This window comes from Armigeres subalbatus, chromosome 2, assembly GCF_024139115.2.
Source record: "Armigeres subalbatus isolate Guangzhou_Male chromosome 2, GZ_Asu_2, whole genome shotgun sequence".
Taxonomy (NCBI): domain Eukaryota; kingdom Metazoa; phylum Arthropoda; class Insecta; order Diptera; family Culicidae; genus Armigeres; species Armigeres subalbatus.
In genome coordinates, this window is record NC_085140.1 from 237,759,313 (window position 1) to 237,776,957 (window position 17,645).

General features: G+C 44.9%; 1 protein-coding gene across 1 annotated transcript; it reads right to left on the minus strand.

Moving 5' to 3' along the window:
* Nucleotides 1–9,780: 9,780 nt before the first annotated feature.
* LOC134216065 (peroxisomal multifunctional enzyme type 2) lies at nt 9,781–12,804 on the minus strand. The gene is made up of 4 exons (XM_062695083.1): nt 12,586–12,804; nt 11,164–11,848; nt 10,495–11,009; nt 9,781–10,431 (listed from the first exon to the last, which is right to left on the minus strand). The coding sequence occupies exons 2-4, from the start codon at nt 11,810–11,812 to the stop codon at nt 9,796–9,798; spliced, it is 1,800 nt and encodes a 599-aa protein (XP_062551067.1). The 5' UTR covers nt 11,813–11,848; nt 12,586–12,804; the 3' UTR covers nt 9,781–9,795.
* Nucleotides 12,805–17,645: the final 4,841 nt, after the last annotated feature.

A 17,645-nucleotide genomic window follows, 5' to 3' on the forward strand; every position in this document is an offset into this window, starting at 1 on the left:
ATTAGAAGGTAGCCTCACACTTCGGGAATTTGGTCAGCGGATTTTCCCCATGAATTTTTACATATGCGATGTTTTCAGGATTTGGGTACGGAAAATAAAAACCCGGTCCCATTTAAAATGCACGGGGACCAAAATCCGGCGGATAATTTTCCCGAGGTGTAAAGTAGCCTTTACGGATGCGCATATTATTTATACCCATGACGATTCACAATATGACATGGATAATACTGGATAGTGCGTACTGTTGGTACTTTGCGTACCTGAAGGAATAAAATAGGCCCTATTCCGTGGTCCTTAGCCATTTACCTAACAACTCCTATCCCTACTTCTCCGTGATACCAACCGGGGTATGAGCTACCCTAGGGAAGACTGACAGGGAAGCGGAGGTTTGCTTCTTTCCGGGGGTACAAATCCGATCAAGACACGAGAGAACTTTGAATAAACCCGCACGTGTTGAGCTCCTGGCTCGTGAGCTGCAAAAGGTCGGCATGAGCGTGACAGCAATCCAATACGGTGGTCAAAAACCAACGAGTTTTCCAGTGGAAGCCGATAAGCGATTGCATCTGCGTTTTGAGAATGAAGAGAGAAATCCTCAACTACAGCCTGATCTAAGTTCCAACGAACGATAATCCGATAACTTGAAGGATGCGTTTTATGGGAGCCTTGATGAGGCCTACAAAGAGTGCTTAACACACGATGTAAAGATTGTCATTCGGATGAAAACGCGCAGATCGGTTCACCTTGTCATTGATACGGAGAGCCAAGGGATGGCGATCAGCATTACTTATTCTGCACGCAAGAATATCCGCAAACACATCTGGCAGCGTGGCGTCACTTGCTCGCAGATATTGCTCAGGCCCGAACATTGACTCGGATCACTAACTTGTAGTTGGAACGCTTGGAAGTTGAAGGGGTTGGTGAACAGTACCGCCAGAAGCTGGATGAGTAGATAGGAGACGTCAACGGATCTGGCGACGTCAACAGATTATGGGAGAATATTCACGAAGCTGTAACTACAACATCACAGGAAGTGGTAGGCACTGCACAGCAACGCCGACGAAATTGTTGGTTTGGCGAGGAATGCCACAAGTGGTGGACGAACTGCCAGAAGTCGAATGCTACTGGCTGGTAGCTGATGTAGAGGACGGTACAGTGTAGTGTAGCAAGGGCAACAGAGAAACGAATCCACTGCTGAAAGAAGGGCCTGCACGAAGAGATTATGATAGCTGAAGCGCAGGAGAATATGGATAGAAAGATAACCGGAGGTTTTCCGTGACATACAATGGCCCGCGGAAGAAGACTGTGCCAGTGCCCGCCATATGCAAGATAACACTGGGGTGGAAGGAACACTTCAAATATTTGTTGAACGGTGAAAGCGAAGGTGCGTTAAGGAGCAGGATAAGGTTAGTAAAGCTCTAAATGAACTAAAAAAAAAACAAGATTAATCCACCTAGCGGTAACGATGCCTTTCTCGATTCAATCTTTGCTTTCGCCGTAGTGTGATACACATAATAAATAATTGCCTAGATAACGGCTCTTGCAAACATCAAATTACTAACTCATATACGCAAAGCTCGTTTTTATTATGTGAGAAGCAACTTAAGGAAAAAAACACCCAAAATGCTGAGCATCACTGGGTTAGATTGTACAGAGGTATCATCCTTCTGAACTCAGCATACAAAATCCTGTTGCCTATCCTATAAGGAGTCTTTCGTCAGCGAATACTACGCAGATTTTCGCAAGGGCTGCACATAGCATTTCAATTGTTCGGTAATTATTTCGGCGATTTTCTGTGATTTTTTCCCTTGTTCAACTGTCAAAACGACCGAAAATCTGTAAAACTAATCACCGAACAGTTTGTTGTTAAGATTTCGTTGAAATTTCACAGAAATCCGCGATTTATTTTAGGTGCGTTAGCCTAAGGATCATCCTTGATATATTTCGGGAGTACAACTTGCAAACTCACTATCTGTTCTTTGTTTTCAAAGCAGCGAAGGTTTTTTTTTATTATTTTTTCCTTGAACAAGGGTAAACGGAAATCTGCATCCAGACACCTGAGGAGGTTAACTCAGGTAGTGTGGGGATGGGTATGTCATGTAACTCTTACCCGACCCACTAAAACCAAAACCCTTTCGCCAGTCCGTACCCCGGCCCGCAATTAAGCAATACATCAGGATGGGACAATTGAGAACGCTCACGCCTATGCTAACGCATTTGACGTTAATACACACAACATCGATTTCAAGGGTACAGGCATTGCAATATCATCTGAGCACAGCATATCATCTTTGGTTTTGCAAAGATATTATCCCTAATCAAAGAACACTCTGGAAAGATATTATCATTTGAGCATTTGATGATGATCCTGATATCCCGCGCGGTTCGGGGTTTATTCACGTTGCGAGGGCGTTGCTACAACAAAAGCAGTGAAAAAACTTTTCTCCATGGCGAACACAGCACTTTGTTTACTGAGCAGATAGATAACTATGATCGATATCCCAGCAAATCATCAGTATCTTTGCTCAGAAGATCGAATGATGGGATAAATTGCAATGCCTGGGTAGTAACCTCAACCCCCGTCGATCGCATGCTATGATAGTAACCTAGCGGTTCGTATCATAATCTGGCGTTGGATACGAGCACCACGACAACAACCATCGCGTATGAACCGCAATGACCTCTATATCTACATACGGAGGTCCCCGCAGCCCACCCGCAACATGTTTTTTTGATTGAGTTGGTTGAGATGTCGGGGTGAGCAAAGTGTTCACTGCATCACAGATGCCCTTACTGCATTCGTTGGTCACCACGCCACCACCGCTGCAGTTTCGACATAATCTGTTGAGATGCTGTGTTCACCGCATTCCATAAAGCTTCATCCCGGCACATCCTCTCGACGAGGTTGTCCGAGGTTGTATCCATTCCGCTGACAAGTAGCAAGCAGCATCACATGCTCTGCCGACTCTACCTCACCTACACATTCTGAACACTCCGCAGAATCTGCGAAGCCAAACCTGTGTAGGATTTCTTTAAAGCAGCCGTGTTCAGACAATACCTGTGTTAGGTGGAAGTTGCCTGACCATGCTTTCTAGACTAAACCAATTTGACACATCCGGAATTATTCTGTGGGTCCCACCACCTTTGACTGCGGCGTCCTATGCTCTTTGCCATTTGAGCAGCGAAGCTGCTCTCTTGACACGTCGCACTTGCACCGAGTCCCTTTCGTTGTAGCACTCCACATCTTCCTCTAGGAGTATGTCTATCGGCATCATCCCAGCTATAACGCACACCGCCTCATATGATGTGGTGTGATATGCGCTCGTGACACGTAGGCACATCAGCTGGTTTACTCGGCGTAAGTTTCTTTACATTGTACTCGGCCTTTAGTGCTACGGCCCATGTTGGTACGCCATAGCGGATGATAGACAATGCTACACCCGCTATCAACCTACGCACCTGACTATGCACCGCCGATCTGTTGGACATCATTCGTGATAAATATTTTATCGCCAATGAAGCCTGATGCATGCATAATCGACGTGAGCATATTGTCGATTATCACGCCCAGATGCTTGAGAGACCTTACGGAGTTAACTGTGCAGGTCCCTACTATTATCCTCGCTCGCTGCAACCCATGGCGATTATGCACCACCACGACTTCCGTCTTGTGATGTGCGAGGGACAACCGCCTCGAGTTGAGCCATTCCTCGACTCTGCCTATCGCGTATGAATCGCCTTCAGTTCGACTTAGCCGAGAGTGTCTCCTGCTACTTCTAGCATTACGTCATCTGCGAAGCCTTCTAATTTCACACCGGCCGGGAGACTTAAGCGTAATACTCCGTCGTAAACATATTCTACAGAACCGGTCCGAGGATTGATCCCTGTGGAACACCCGCAGACACTACGATCAACTTTTGACCAGCATCCGTGTCGTATATCAGCACCCTATTCTGAAAATAACTTTTCAGTATCCTGCACAGGTAATCCGAAACTCTCAATCGGTGCAGGGAGTCAGCAATAGCTGCCCAGCTAGCATTGTTAAACGCATTTTTTACATAAAGTGCTTCTTCTTCTTCTTCTTATTGGTATTACATCCCCACACTGGGACAGAGCCGCCTCGCAGCTTAGTGTTCATTAGGCACTTCCACAGTTATAAACTGCGAGGTTTCTAAGCCAGGTTACCATTTTTGCATTCGTATATCATGAGGCTAGCACGATGATACTTTTATGCCCAGGGAAGTCGAGACAATTTCCAGTCCGAAAATTGTCTAGACCGGCACCGGGAATCGAACACAGCCACCCTTAGCATGGTCTTGCTTTGTAGCCGCGCGTCTTACCGCACAGCTAAGGAGGGCCCTACATTAAGTGCAGGGAATCAATATTCGAGCAACGCCTAACAATATACTCTTTGTCATCAACAGAGTTTGTTACTGACAAACGCACCTAGCGACAAACCTTTATCAGAACCCGAACACAATATGACAAGAATCATTTGTCTTGCATGCTCTGATATTTCCAAAAATACGATGCTAATTTTGTAATCATTGTTTGATTCTCGAATATTTTCATAACAGCAGAAACTATGATAGCATAAAACCGAAATTTCCTCTAGAAATAATGCAAAATAACGGGATGAAAAGTTAGCAACAAGATTGTGTTCTTTTTTGTTGCTGACAAAAAATTTCGGATCTTTGTCATTATTTTCTCCGACAAAAACAATGCTTTGTCGTTGGTTCTCTTTTGTCACTTGTTTCGCATGCGAATTCCAAAAAAATGATTCCCTGATCATGTGTAATCAATACGCAGTATCTAATACCTCGCCTGTTCAAACCTCTCGCTATCTTGATCGTATCCGTTACCGATCGAATTGCTTCGATGGTAGAACAGCCCTTACTGGTTGCTGGATAGGCCATCAGCACACTCTGTCTAAGCCGACAATCTATTCAGGATGACCCTCTCTAGCAGCTTTCCAGCTGTGTCGAGTAAGCAAATTGGTATGTATGTTGCTTGCCGGGCTTCGGTAGTAGCACCAATTTCTGCCGCTTCCATCGATCTGGGAAGTTTCCTTCGTCCATGCATCTCTGGAGGCAGCTCCTGAACATATCTGGATCAGCAAGAATAGCGTGCCTAAGGACCAGGTTTGGAATATTATCCGGAACTGGTGCCTCATTGAGCTTAAGTTTCCTTGCAGCTACGATAAGCTCATCGTTAGTCACTAGCGGTATCACGTCGACTGATTCTTACGGTGTAGCAGGCCAGTTCGATGATTCATGCCTCGGAAACAACCCTTCGACTATTTGGCTTAAAATCTCCGGAGATTTTTCAGGTGGCGTGCTGTTAGTCGTAGCTATCACCATCCTGTACGCATCTCCCCATGGATTGTCGTTTGCCATCCTGCACAGCCACTCAAAGCAGGCTCTCTTACTACATTTGATCTCGTAGTTCAGAGCTCTGCTCGCTGTCTGGAACACCCGGCGTCTCTCGACCTTTCTGGCACGTCGCAACCTTCTCTTAGCTCGAAGACAGGTTCTACGAAGGTCTGCAATTGTGTCAGTCAACCAGTACGCAGATCGGTTTTGCCGATCTGCCTTGTGGTTGCGACGGGTGTATACCGGATCATAAAACGAATTTTCTGATGATCGCTGGAGGTATGCCCCTCATGAACCTTCCATTCTGGCTCCACCGTCCATCCCGCGCTGCAGAAGGTCACATCAATGCATGAATCACCGCTCGGTCCCCTGAACGTTGGCACTTGGCCTTCGTTCAGCAGGACTACGTTCAATACCGCTAGCGACTCTAGCAGGGTATGACCTTTAGCGTTTGTGAACCGGGATCCCCAGTCCACCGCCCACGCATTGAAGTCGCCTGCTACAACTCTAGACCAACATCTGAAAAGGGCGTACCAGCCAAAATTTATTCCTTCTGATTCTTCGTCTACATATAAAGTTATATATGTGGACGAAGAATCAGAAGGAATAAATTTTGGCTGTTACGCCCTTTTCAAATGTTGGTCTAGAACTAATTGTTTTAAGCCAGTTAGTTTCGCTGCAAGAATGTCCACTACTCTAGTAAACTGCACTATATTCCACCTGGGAGGACAGTAGCAGCCACAAAAGTAAACACCATTTACCTTTGCTATGACGAAACCCTCATCATCAGGTGATGATAATATCTCCTGGATGGGGTATCGCCCTCAAGTCCAGATGGCCACCATCCGTGACTTATACGCCATCCAACTAACGTCTCCAGGGATGCGGTATGGATCGGACAGCAAGGCTACATCAGTTTTACACTCGGTAACCGACTGTTGTAGCAGCAGTTGAGCCGCCTCGCAGTGGTTCAGGTTTAGCTGTGTTACCTGCGTGTCAGGATCCTTCTAGAGGCCGGACAGGCCTGAGCACCGGTAAGGTGTTTGTTGTCGATACCCAGGGGGCAGATCAGAAACCTTGATGCAGCCTGACAGGTGCGAGCTTGGTGGCCTTCAGCTCCACACCTACGGCATAGCTTACTGCGATCAGGTCTTTTACAGTCATATGACTTAAGTGGTCATATGGCGTAGCTTTTATCGCCTCGCCTCTGTCTTTACGCTTACTACTGCAATTGAAAGGCGCATTCGTCTTCTCCTGGGATCTACCCTTCTTAACAGTGGTGCGCACCGCTCCACCTGCCGCATTCTTTACGGCCTGCTGCCGTTGCCTTCTCACCTTCTTGGGGCTCACGACCTCCCTCCAGGGTAGGTCTTCCTTCCGGCGAGCTTCAGTGGTCCTCGATGGTAGAGGCACTGGTTCACCGGCTTGGGAGGGCAGGCCTTCCGCTCGACTTTCTCTTGTCTCTCCCGCTTAGGAGCTGCGAACTTCTCGACAGCTGTTTTCAGGTTCGCCTTCTGCGTAACCTTACTCAGCTTCGGAGTCGCCCCTGTCATGGCCATCCTTCTGCGGAGTTCCTCGATCTGGCTCTCCGCCAACCGTTTACCTTCAGACAGGAGGCAAATCTTCGATTCCGCCTTCTCTTTTTCTTTTTCCGCCTGCTTCCGCTCCTTAATAAGTTTGCGGATTTCTCTCTCCACACTTTTGCTGGCCTATAGTAGGGACCTCCACTCCGACTTGGCCGACAAGGCCCGCCACGGTTTTAGGGGACGGGAGACAGCCTGGTCATTAGCCCATACACCGTTTCAGGTCGGTGCCACCCGGCCTTAGTAAGAGAATAGAATAACCAGATTACCAGCCCTCGCTTTCACAATATTCCAATATCCAGAGACAAAGTCCAATAACATACAACCAGTATCAGGATCATACTGAGATCAATTCTGATGTGCCAATGGCACTCCCTGGGCTTATGCTTTTGAAGCGGCACACAGTCGCTTTGATAGAGTCTGCTTACGGACACTTGTGGTTTTTTGAGAGGGATTTAGCAGAGCCCACTGCTAAACCCCACCAGTTCTCCATGACTCGCAGATAGCTGCGGAGGGTGGGGGGGGGGGGGTCGTTAAACCCTTGCTGCCCCAGCAGCGTAGGTTTCAGTGAAAAGAAATGAGCTTTGGTCAGGGTTCGTAATGCTCACTCAAACTCAGGAGCACAGGATGCTCCCTCGCGACAATTTTCGGGGAGAAATCGCTTTTCGGGAAAGAAAAACAGCCTGGAGAGTGATAACCATTTCACGTTCAATTCGATTGCTGCCAAACGTTGGTTTGCTCTTTTTCTTTCATATTCTAGTCTTTTCGTGGCATAAATGCAAATGGTAGTAGCTTATGTGGAACAAAAAACTTAAAGCTTTCGCGCAAATAGCGTGGTGGTAAGGCTAGAGTAAGCGCATCCTCACAGGTATTATTGTTACTATTCTGGGTGCAAATCCCGGCGCGACAATACAATTTTGTAATTGTTCTGCGATACTTCTCGTGAAAAGTGAGTAAGGAGATGGGCAAAACGGATCACTTCGATGAACTGATCAGATCTGGATCATTCACTCTAATGATCCGGATCTTTCAAGCGAATCGAAACCTTAGAACAAAACGCACGAAGGATAAAAAATGGTGAAACGGTTGTTTTTCGTGTGTTTACAAAAACTTCAACCTCTTTTGCTCACAAGCGTATGAAGCACCTATAATGAACTTTTCATTTTGTCATGTCCTTACAAATGGTCAAATCATTTGCTGATCTGGTGATCCGGATCTTTTAAAAAATGAGCCACGAATCAATCACTTACATTAAAGATCCGGATCATATAAACGGTTCCGGATCTGAACGCCCATCTCTAAAAAGAGATAAAAGTGATGAAACGAAAAAGAATTTTCATCTAACAGGCAAGATTATTGTTTTATCAAGGCTAATTCTAGAGAAAAAGATTGATGGGTGAAAGATGATCCTCAACATAAACAACGAAAAATGATTCTCCCTTGGCCCGAAAAACGCTTGCTTTGGTCTTATTGAAATGAAAATTCGTAATCATGGTTATGGCAGATAATGTCTGATCATTGGTTTCTGGCGAAACCAATTTTCGTACAAAAAATACGAAAGCATTTATGAGGAGAGGAGGGGTCTGCCATTATCTTACGCTCCATGTAAATGAAAAATATTTGTATGGGAAAAATCTTAAATGGGCTGAGGGGGGTGGTTGAAAACGGAGGCGGAGGGGTGGTAATTAGTGTACGGTCCAGGCTGATACGTGCTGATACGCTTGTGACTGATAATCATACGAAGTATCAACCTGATCAAGATTTTTTTATGTACAGGTTATCCGACTTCGCCAGTAGATGGGAATTACCAGCGCGGGGGGGAAACATACATTTTCAGTGCAAAACGTAAACAAACGAGCAAAAATTCCATACAAAAATCCAAGATGGCTGAGTTGGGGATATTGACAAGTCGGATAACCTGTACATAAACAAATCTTGAACCTGATATTCACGTCATTTTTTTTTAAGAATTTGCCATACAGTAATGTTCCGTTGTCGAGCGGCCATTCGCAAAACTGGCTTGATAACTTCCTAGGAGCTATTGGTGAAAGACGGCGGAAGATGATTAGATATATCACTTTTAGGGTGGTAGTTCAGGTGGTGATTGCTCGAAATTCTAGCCTTCCAGCTTTCATCTTTCTTGTACATAGATCCGGCTTATAACGCTTTCCTTTAATTTCTCCGATACCTGTTCAGTTTCCCAGATTTTGATCATCAGTCTAATAAAACAAGTGGCCTGCATTTCCAGGCCAACTTGATTAATTCAGCTTCGACACCATTCATAACAATGTTTCAATCAAGGTGAATGTTCTTGAACTGTTGGATGGCCCCCCAACTTCTCTCAAGGTGGGGGCTAGTTGGTTTCTATCGTCCGCTGAATTGACGTAGTTTACTCCTCAGCTGCTTTGATCTTCATTGCTTGTACTCTCAGCGCAATTTTAGGTATTCGTGGAAGTGTGGAAGTGTTGCTTCCACCTTTCGATCACCACATGTTTGTTACCATCCTTATTCCTGCCCATCTCGGCACAAATTGCGGATGCACGTCTGCATATTGCCCATCACTATGAAAGCTGTTCGCAGCTCGTGTGTGTAGCCGAACTTCTGGTATATGTCGAGAATGGAACGACTATTCTAATTCATATATTGGGTATGTTTTGATAACCATTTGCATATAGATTTGAACAGCCGATTTATGCAGCGAAAAATTATGTTTTCTGTTTCTTCATTTTTAGCATTTTTAGAAGAGGTCCCTAAATGCCCAAGAAATGTTGATTTTTTTCGGCATGGTGACGCTTGGCGCCTTGCCCCCCTCCCCGAGCCCTTTAAAATCTGGGCTAGTGGATTCATATAGTGATAAACATATAACAAAAAGTAAACTTACCGGAAAGGACCTCCGTGTTGGTATCGACCACAACCGTGCGGAAGCAGACTCGATTGTTTGCTTCCTTCCACATATCGACACGCAGCGTTTGACCTGGCAATACTGGCTTTGAGAAACGCACTTTAGCTGCTTTGAACAAGTTGGAATCGTCGTTGCCATATTGCTTGAGAACTGCTTTCACGGAAATGCCCATTGTGCAAAGGCCATGCAGAATTGGCGTTTTGTACCCAGCGATAGCGGAGAAGCTCGGATCGATGTGCAGTGGGTTCAAATCGCCGGACAATCGGTACAAAGCCGCTTGATCCTTACTGGTCTTGACTTGAACTGAAGCGTCAGGCGAACGTTTCGGATTGGCGGCCAAGGCTTTGACCTCCGGAATCGGTTTCGATTTTCCATTGAAGTTGCCTGCGCCGACAACAAATGTGCTGCTTTGGCCCCGTGCTACCAAAGAACCGTTTTCGTCGAACGATTCGGATTGCGTGATGACCAAAGCGCCGGACTTCTTATCCAGAACATCGAGTACGGAGCTCGTCGTTGTCAACACACCATCCGTTGGGACAGAGTCGAACAACTCAATGTACTGCTCACCATGCAGAATCTGAAATATATATTTGAATAATTATTTGTTATGTTGGTTATGTTAAAACATATTTTTCATTACGTTTGTCAAATCAAAATTGGCATGCGGAATAGCCTTGGCGGTTAGATCAGAACCCATCACTGATAAAAGACCAGGAAGAATGAAGAAAGTGGGAAGTGCCGAGAAATCCGGATGATTTTCATACAGGAAACGTAGATCGCTTTGATCGGTGACCGTCGCACCGACGCCCAAGGCATAAAGAACAACGTCCTTGAAATTGAACTTGAAGGTTTCGGTAACGGAATTCTCTGCCGATTTTCCTTCACGCAGCTTTTCTAGCACATCGACTAAAGATAGGCTTGCCTCCCCGATGGCGTTCAGATGCTTCGCGCCAGACATGTCGGTCACCTTGTCCCAAACGTTACGGACGTACTCTGGAGTGACATCCTCATCGATCGATGTTCGCAAAACGGAGCCCTTTCCTCGCACAAAGTGTACCTTCGTTGCCCAACCAGCCGCACTCTCGATGATGGTTCCATTGTCTTCGCAGGATTCGTGGCACAGATATGCAACAACCGGAGCGATTAGTTTTGGTTCTGTAAAAAAATTCGAATTGCTTTGTTAATCGAACATGGTACAAATAAAAACTTATCTATAGGATCACTTTAGAACAATGTGTAATATTTTAACAATATTCCTTGATTATAAACATAGAAGCTGTCGAAAGCTCCCTAATTTATTTCAACTTACTCAATTCGTTAAACAGGATCTCAGGTAAAATTCCTTCCGTCATTCTGGATGCTGCCGTTGGTACAATCACATTACAGTGGATGTTGTTCTTTTCCCCCTCTATGGCAACCGTATTGGCCAATCCCACCAGGCCCAACTTAGCCGCGCTGTAGTTTGCTTGGCCGAAATTTCCATAAACGCCGGAGTTACTCGAAGTCATAATAATGCGACCAAAGTTCTGTTTCTTCATGATCGGCCAGGCAGCCCTGGTGGTCATGAAGCTTCCCTTCATGTGCACATCATGAATCAGATTCCAATCATCATCGGAAATGCGAGCGAGACTCCGATCCCGCAGGATTCCTGCATTGTTGATCAGTACATCGATCCTACCGAATGCTTCCATCGCAGTCTGGATAATTTTTTCACCATCGACAACGGAATTGTAATCGGGCACGGCGGTTCCACCGGCCGAACGAATCTCTTCCACAACAACATCGGCTGCATTGGATTTTCCTTGTCCGTGGAAGTTACCGCCCAAATCGTTTACTACCACTTTGGCACCACGTGATCCAAACAGCAGGGCATACTCTCGGCCCAATCCGGCCCCGGCGCCTGTGACGACCACAACGCGGCCCTCATAGCGAAGTTGATTTTCGGTAGCAGATACCATTCTCTCGGTAATTCGCTGATTTCAGTTTCACTTGACCTATGGAGTTGAGAAAATAAAAATAGCTTGTACCAAAATAATCTTATCTTTCTTGTTGCAGCCACCAGTCAAGAATCAACGGCTAAATGGTTAGATTTCATAATCACTAAGTTTACTTCGAATACCGCATAGTCATGAATTGTTGCAAATATTTTTCCGGCGAATGCAACTATACAAACAAACAACCCTGAGAAAGTGCTATAGAATCGGAACGGTGAGGACTATGTAAAGGTAATTAGTTACATATAGCTATCGCCGATTTGTTTCGCAACCATAAACTTGAATAATTAATGCTCAAATTATTACAAATATAAGCACCATTGAATTGAAAATCCTTGTATTTCCAGAACACTCTTGTTGGCGGAATTTGGTAATTTAATGTTTTCAGTACCCTCAATGATTTGTCCTACTCTGATAGCCAATGCAATGGATGGGAAACCTATCGAAGCTCGAAAACTTGCATTGCATCTTTTAAAATTGTTATACCTAATTTATTCCAACAAAACACATTTCCCATCTTTCCCTTGTAGAGTACAAATTCAGTAAAATTGTTATCCTTATCAAATACCGTCGTCATGTTTTGGTGGGGAGGAACGAAGTAGTATTGTACATAATTTCCCATTTCCATTTGCATTTGCAGTCCTCTCTTATTAGTATGCAACAAGTTTGACCTTTCACCGGAATACACTTTCAATCGGACGAGCAACCTTACGGAAATAATAACACTTCTTACATACCTGGTTCACAGCAGTAGAACTTATTAAAAAGAAACAAATTTCTCTTGTACTATTGAACGTATAACTAGAATACGGATTGTGCAGCTCAAGAAAAGTGACTGCAATAAATCGAGATGGACTTTGGAACGACTTGAACTGAACAGACTCACACCGATGGTCTCCTGTTGAACAAAACGATGTATTCGATGGGGACTCTGCAACTCCACTGTTTTAAAGCCGAGCGCACCGAGACGAAGTTTACCGAAGACGTCGTGTTGACGTCGTTGTTGATGTGAATGTGTTGTTAGTGAATGATGACAAGCCGAACGTAAATATTGATTAGGGATCCTACACGTAAAAAAATTACCTTATATGTTATGGCAAAAAACCATTCGAAAATACTTATACTCTCATTATGCCACCTAATGAATGATCCCATATCAAAAAGCTAATAACATTCCGAATGTATGTGACTAATGCGATGTATAAGTTTTTCTTATACATGTCATTAAGCGCCTGCTTTGGCAAAAAAGTATTAGAAATATTAATAATAAACAACATTAAATTTTTTTACGTGTATAATATTGATGTGTTGTTGTTGGTGATGATGATGATGATGGTGATGTTGTTGATTTCAACTGGGCACAGTGGCTCAAAAATTTAATTTTATCTTCTGCATTTATTTACGATCTGCAGACATGTCTCATTTTAGACAATTCAAGACAAAATTTTCAAAACGACTTATCTGCTTTTGTAAACAAAGATTCAAACGACGATTTGACGAATCTGATAGCTCTCAGACAAACCAACACCATCAACAGGCAGCGGAATCCTTCATCTACCTATTGATGGTGTTGGTTTGTCAAATCGTCGTTTGTTTACAAAAGCAGATAAGTCGTTTTGAAAATTTTGTCTTGAATTATTATTTCATTTGGTCCTATCTGAAATTTGCCATGGTCAAAGAAAATTCGGTCGAAATTCGGTTGGAATATTTAACCACAGACAAACAGACGTAACTCTTCATATAAATTGTTCGAAAAATTATCGTTATACCTTTTTTAGAAAACACTACTGCCATCTATTATCAGAATCGCGAGAAACACAGTCGATCATGATTATTTCCTATTTGACGTTTGCTCCTAACACATACTTCTATATGAATCATCATCGTCATCGTCATCAACGCATAAAACATTCACAGTATATACACTAATCAAATGTCAAAGCGATTGAACACTAGCGCCTCTCTTAGCAGAATCGCGTAACACAGATGAATTTCAAATCAACCGTTAAACACGTGAACGATGTTGAAATGAGAAGTGTTACGTCTGTTTGTCTGTGATTTAACGGAAGAAATTGAATGTTAATTAATTTATAAACAATTAGAGCAATTTTTAATTCTTTTTTAGATTCAGTACATATTCCCCCGCTTATCCGGACCTCACTGACCCGACGACTCGTTAGTCCGGGTCTCGCTAGTTCGGTATCAACACCCATTTAAACACATTATGCTGTCAGTTTTCAAATTTGTGATGTGATTTTGTTTTGGTTTATTGAATGGATTTGACAGTCGGATTAACGAGAGAAACCTCGATAGTCCGGCCATATTTTGTCGGATCAGCGGGGGTATACTGTAATTCTCGCTTAACTTTTCAAAAAAATGTAAGAACTTTTTTTCATGAATAAATTTGAATCACCGAAAAAGTGATGTTTTTTTTAAGATTGTCCCGATTTTGAACGAACATCGGGTGAATTTTTCAGGCCGGTACACACGTACAGCACTTTTTCGGTTTTTGTTTTTGATTTTAAAAATAGTTAGATGCTTCAACACATACGAGTTCTTTGGGAAACTCAGGGGACTGAAAAGAAGACCAATACGCCTACCCAAGATGAATACACCACTAGGTGTTCCAATCTGCCAAATTCACGATTCAGCCATCTTGGATTTTAGTATGGGAGAGCCAGCCGGTTTGTTTTCGTTTTACACTGAAAATGAATTTTTCACCCCCGCCCTCTTCTTTTCCACAAACTGAAAAGATTGAAGCACCTAGTACTGTATTCATCTTGCGCCTACCCACACACTTAATCGACAATTTTTTGCTCGGTAAATCAAATTGACGAACATGACCGTAAACGATTATTTTAACTGACATCTAGTTAATAAATAAGACATTTCTTCATCCTACTGAGATTGGGCAATCAACTTTGCCACAGTTTTCGGCATTTTAGAAATGAACTGAATTTCGGCAAACCCATCTGTCAAAAAATGAACATTTTTGCTCGCTGTATTGCTCTATCGGTCACACGTGGAAAGAAAAAAAATATCATTGCTGAAAATTTTCCGGTAAGCATTCAATTGAATCTCCACTTTCTGTTTAATTTTGACGGACTTTTGCTTTTTTCAATTTCAGTGGATTTGCTCCAAATAAAGTTAACTACACACGACAGAGTAATAAAATTCTGCGAACAGCTCTGCGTCTTCGCTCATTTCTCCAAAACTAAGGGGTCCCATAATGCGCTCATGGTTCGAGTTGTCGGTCGATTTTCGCATTGAAGTCGCCGAAACAAATATTGATATCACCCTTCGGAATTCTATCTACGACGGCATTGAGTTGACAGAAGGTCTCTTTGCCTTGCAGATCGGCGCATAGATTGGCGAATAGCATTGGATTATAGTAAGGTTTCTGACCCTTGTTCTAAATCTGGCAACGATTATCCTTTCATTATAGGTTTCCTTTCAAAGCGCAGAGTGAGCCTGAGCGCTTAGTAGCGCGATGCCGGAGAGCGTGTTCACCTCGTAAACCAGATAGCAGAACTTTTCCGAGGACGCCCTGTTTTCCAAAGTATGGCCAACGGACTTCACTCAGTCCCATGATCTCAAGCTTCATGCGCGTGCCTCATTGGCAAGTTGTGCCAAGGGTTTTTCAGTAGGGTGGGAATCGCATCCAGACACCGGTGGGCTACCGGCGAACGAGAGCTACTGCCAACCCGCTAAACCACCCTGTTCACAGGCTAAAACCACCCTGTTCACAGTCTTTTCGGCATTACTTCTGGAGGGGTCCGTGCTACTACGCACGCCCACATACAGCTACCCACTAGCTTCAAATCACAACTAGCTACCTACTAGTTCCTCTACCTCAACCAGCTACCCACAGTTCTCTACACTTAACTAACTACCCGCTGCTACCTCACCCTCGAGACTAGCTCCCACTAGTCGCCCAAGCAACACAAGTCAGTGAAACTGGCAGCAACCTGATTGTGACTGAATCTGGTCATATATAAGTTACCGTGATTCATATGCAACATGTGTGCTGTCGGGCGGCGCTATCCGACTGCTGCTCGCGCGCCAATTGCGCGCAAGATGCTGGCAATCTGAGTGGTAGCCGAGACCGCGTTCCACTTTTCAACCTCTTGACACATCCTCTGGATAAAATTATCCGAGTAGTGTCATCTCCCCACACCTCAAGCATTCCGCTCTAACATTGACGAAACGAGGACATACGAATAGTACGTGCTCGGCAGTTTCGTCGACCCCGGCAGTCCGGGCAGACGGGAGAGTCCGTATGCCCAAACCTATGTAGGTACCACCTAAAGCAGCCATGGCCTGACAGGAACTGTGTCAGATGAAAGTGGAATTCCCCATGCCTCCTATTAACCCATCTTGATACACTAGGTATCAGCCGATGGGTCCACCTACCCTGGAGTTATCCCAGTCCGTTGCCACTTGATAGTCGAGGTGACTCTAATGGCTTTACGGGCTCCTTTAGTTCCGCGCATGTTGAAACACTCGTCGTCTTCCCTGCTGCATCCCGTGATACCGTGCGGTAGGCACTTATCACTCTGAGACACGCTAGCCTGTGTACACTCTCCAGCTTCTGCAGGTTATCGTTCGACGCTAAGCGCGAGGCCGCGCTGGACCGCCGTATCTAAGGATAGATACGCAACCCCAGCTAATAACCTGCGTCTACTGAAGCGCACCCCGAGCTATTGGACATCATCCTGACTGGACTGTCGAAGTTCAGTCTATCGTCGACAGCACCCCGCGAGCTTCACCTCCCGCTGGAAATGATCTCACAGTCGCCTCCTGCGGTGATAGAAGCACTACCCTCCCCTTCATCGGTCTCGTATAAGAGTACGCGATCCTGGAAATAGCTTTACAGAATGTTGTACAGGCCCACCGGAATGCCTAATCGAGTAACAGAGCGCGATGGCATCCCAGCTTGCGCTGTTGAATGCGTTCGTGAGCGTCACTATCGCACAGAATCGAGTTCCCTCCGCTTGCGTTGTATCGCTACTTGCGCAGTTTTCACAACCGAGTTGATAGCATCCACCGTGGACCTACCCTCGAAACCAAACTGATTGCTTGACAGGCCGTTCGTACCTTCGGTACGGGGTAAGCCTGTTGAGGATAATCCTCAAGCAACTTCCGTGGTGTCCAGTAGGCAGATTGGTCTGTCGCCGATGGGTCACCTGGTGGTTTCAGGGCTTGGCAACAGCACCAGCTTCAGTCTCTTCCACCTATCGAAACTGTCGTCCAGGCATCTCTGCATGGCTGTCATGAACATGTCGGTTAGCCATGATCGCTGCCTTCAGAGCGAGGTTTGGAACTGTCGGGCCCCGGAGCTTTGTTCGTGTCAGGGTTCGGCCACGCAAGAACTCTTCGTTCGTCACGCTGCACTTCAGCACTCGCGTTCTGCGGTGCTGGGGTGGCCAAGGGCTTGTGACATGGGACGGAAGAGAACCTCGATAATGCGATTCAACCTTTGGCGACCGTTCGGAGGCGCAGCCCCTCTGCAGAGATGCATCCTGAACAGAACATGAGCAAGAGCGCCTTGGTGTTCAAATTTTTGAACTCTGAACACAGTTCAATGTGCACTTGGTTGGTACGCGAAAACGATCATAATAACTAAGATTCCTTAGATTTGGAACTATGCAAAAACATACGAGCATGCTTGTTTTCTATCCGTTAGATGCCCACGTGTTCCATTACAGCTGAAAAATGAGTAGCATGCCGTCGCTTGAGTTTGTTTTCCTAGGATACAAGTTGCTAAGTTCGGTCAGAGCTCTGAACAGTGTGCAGT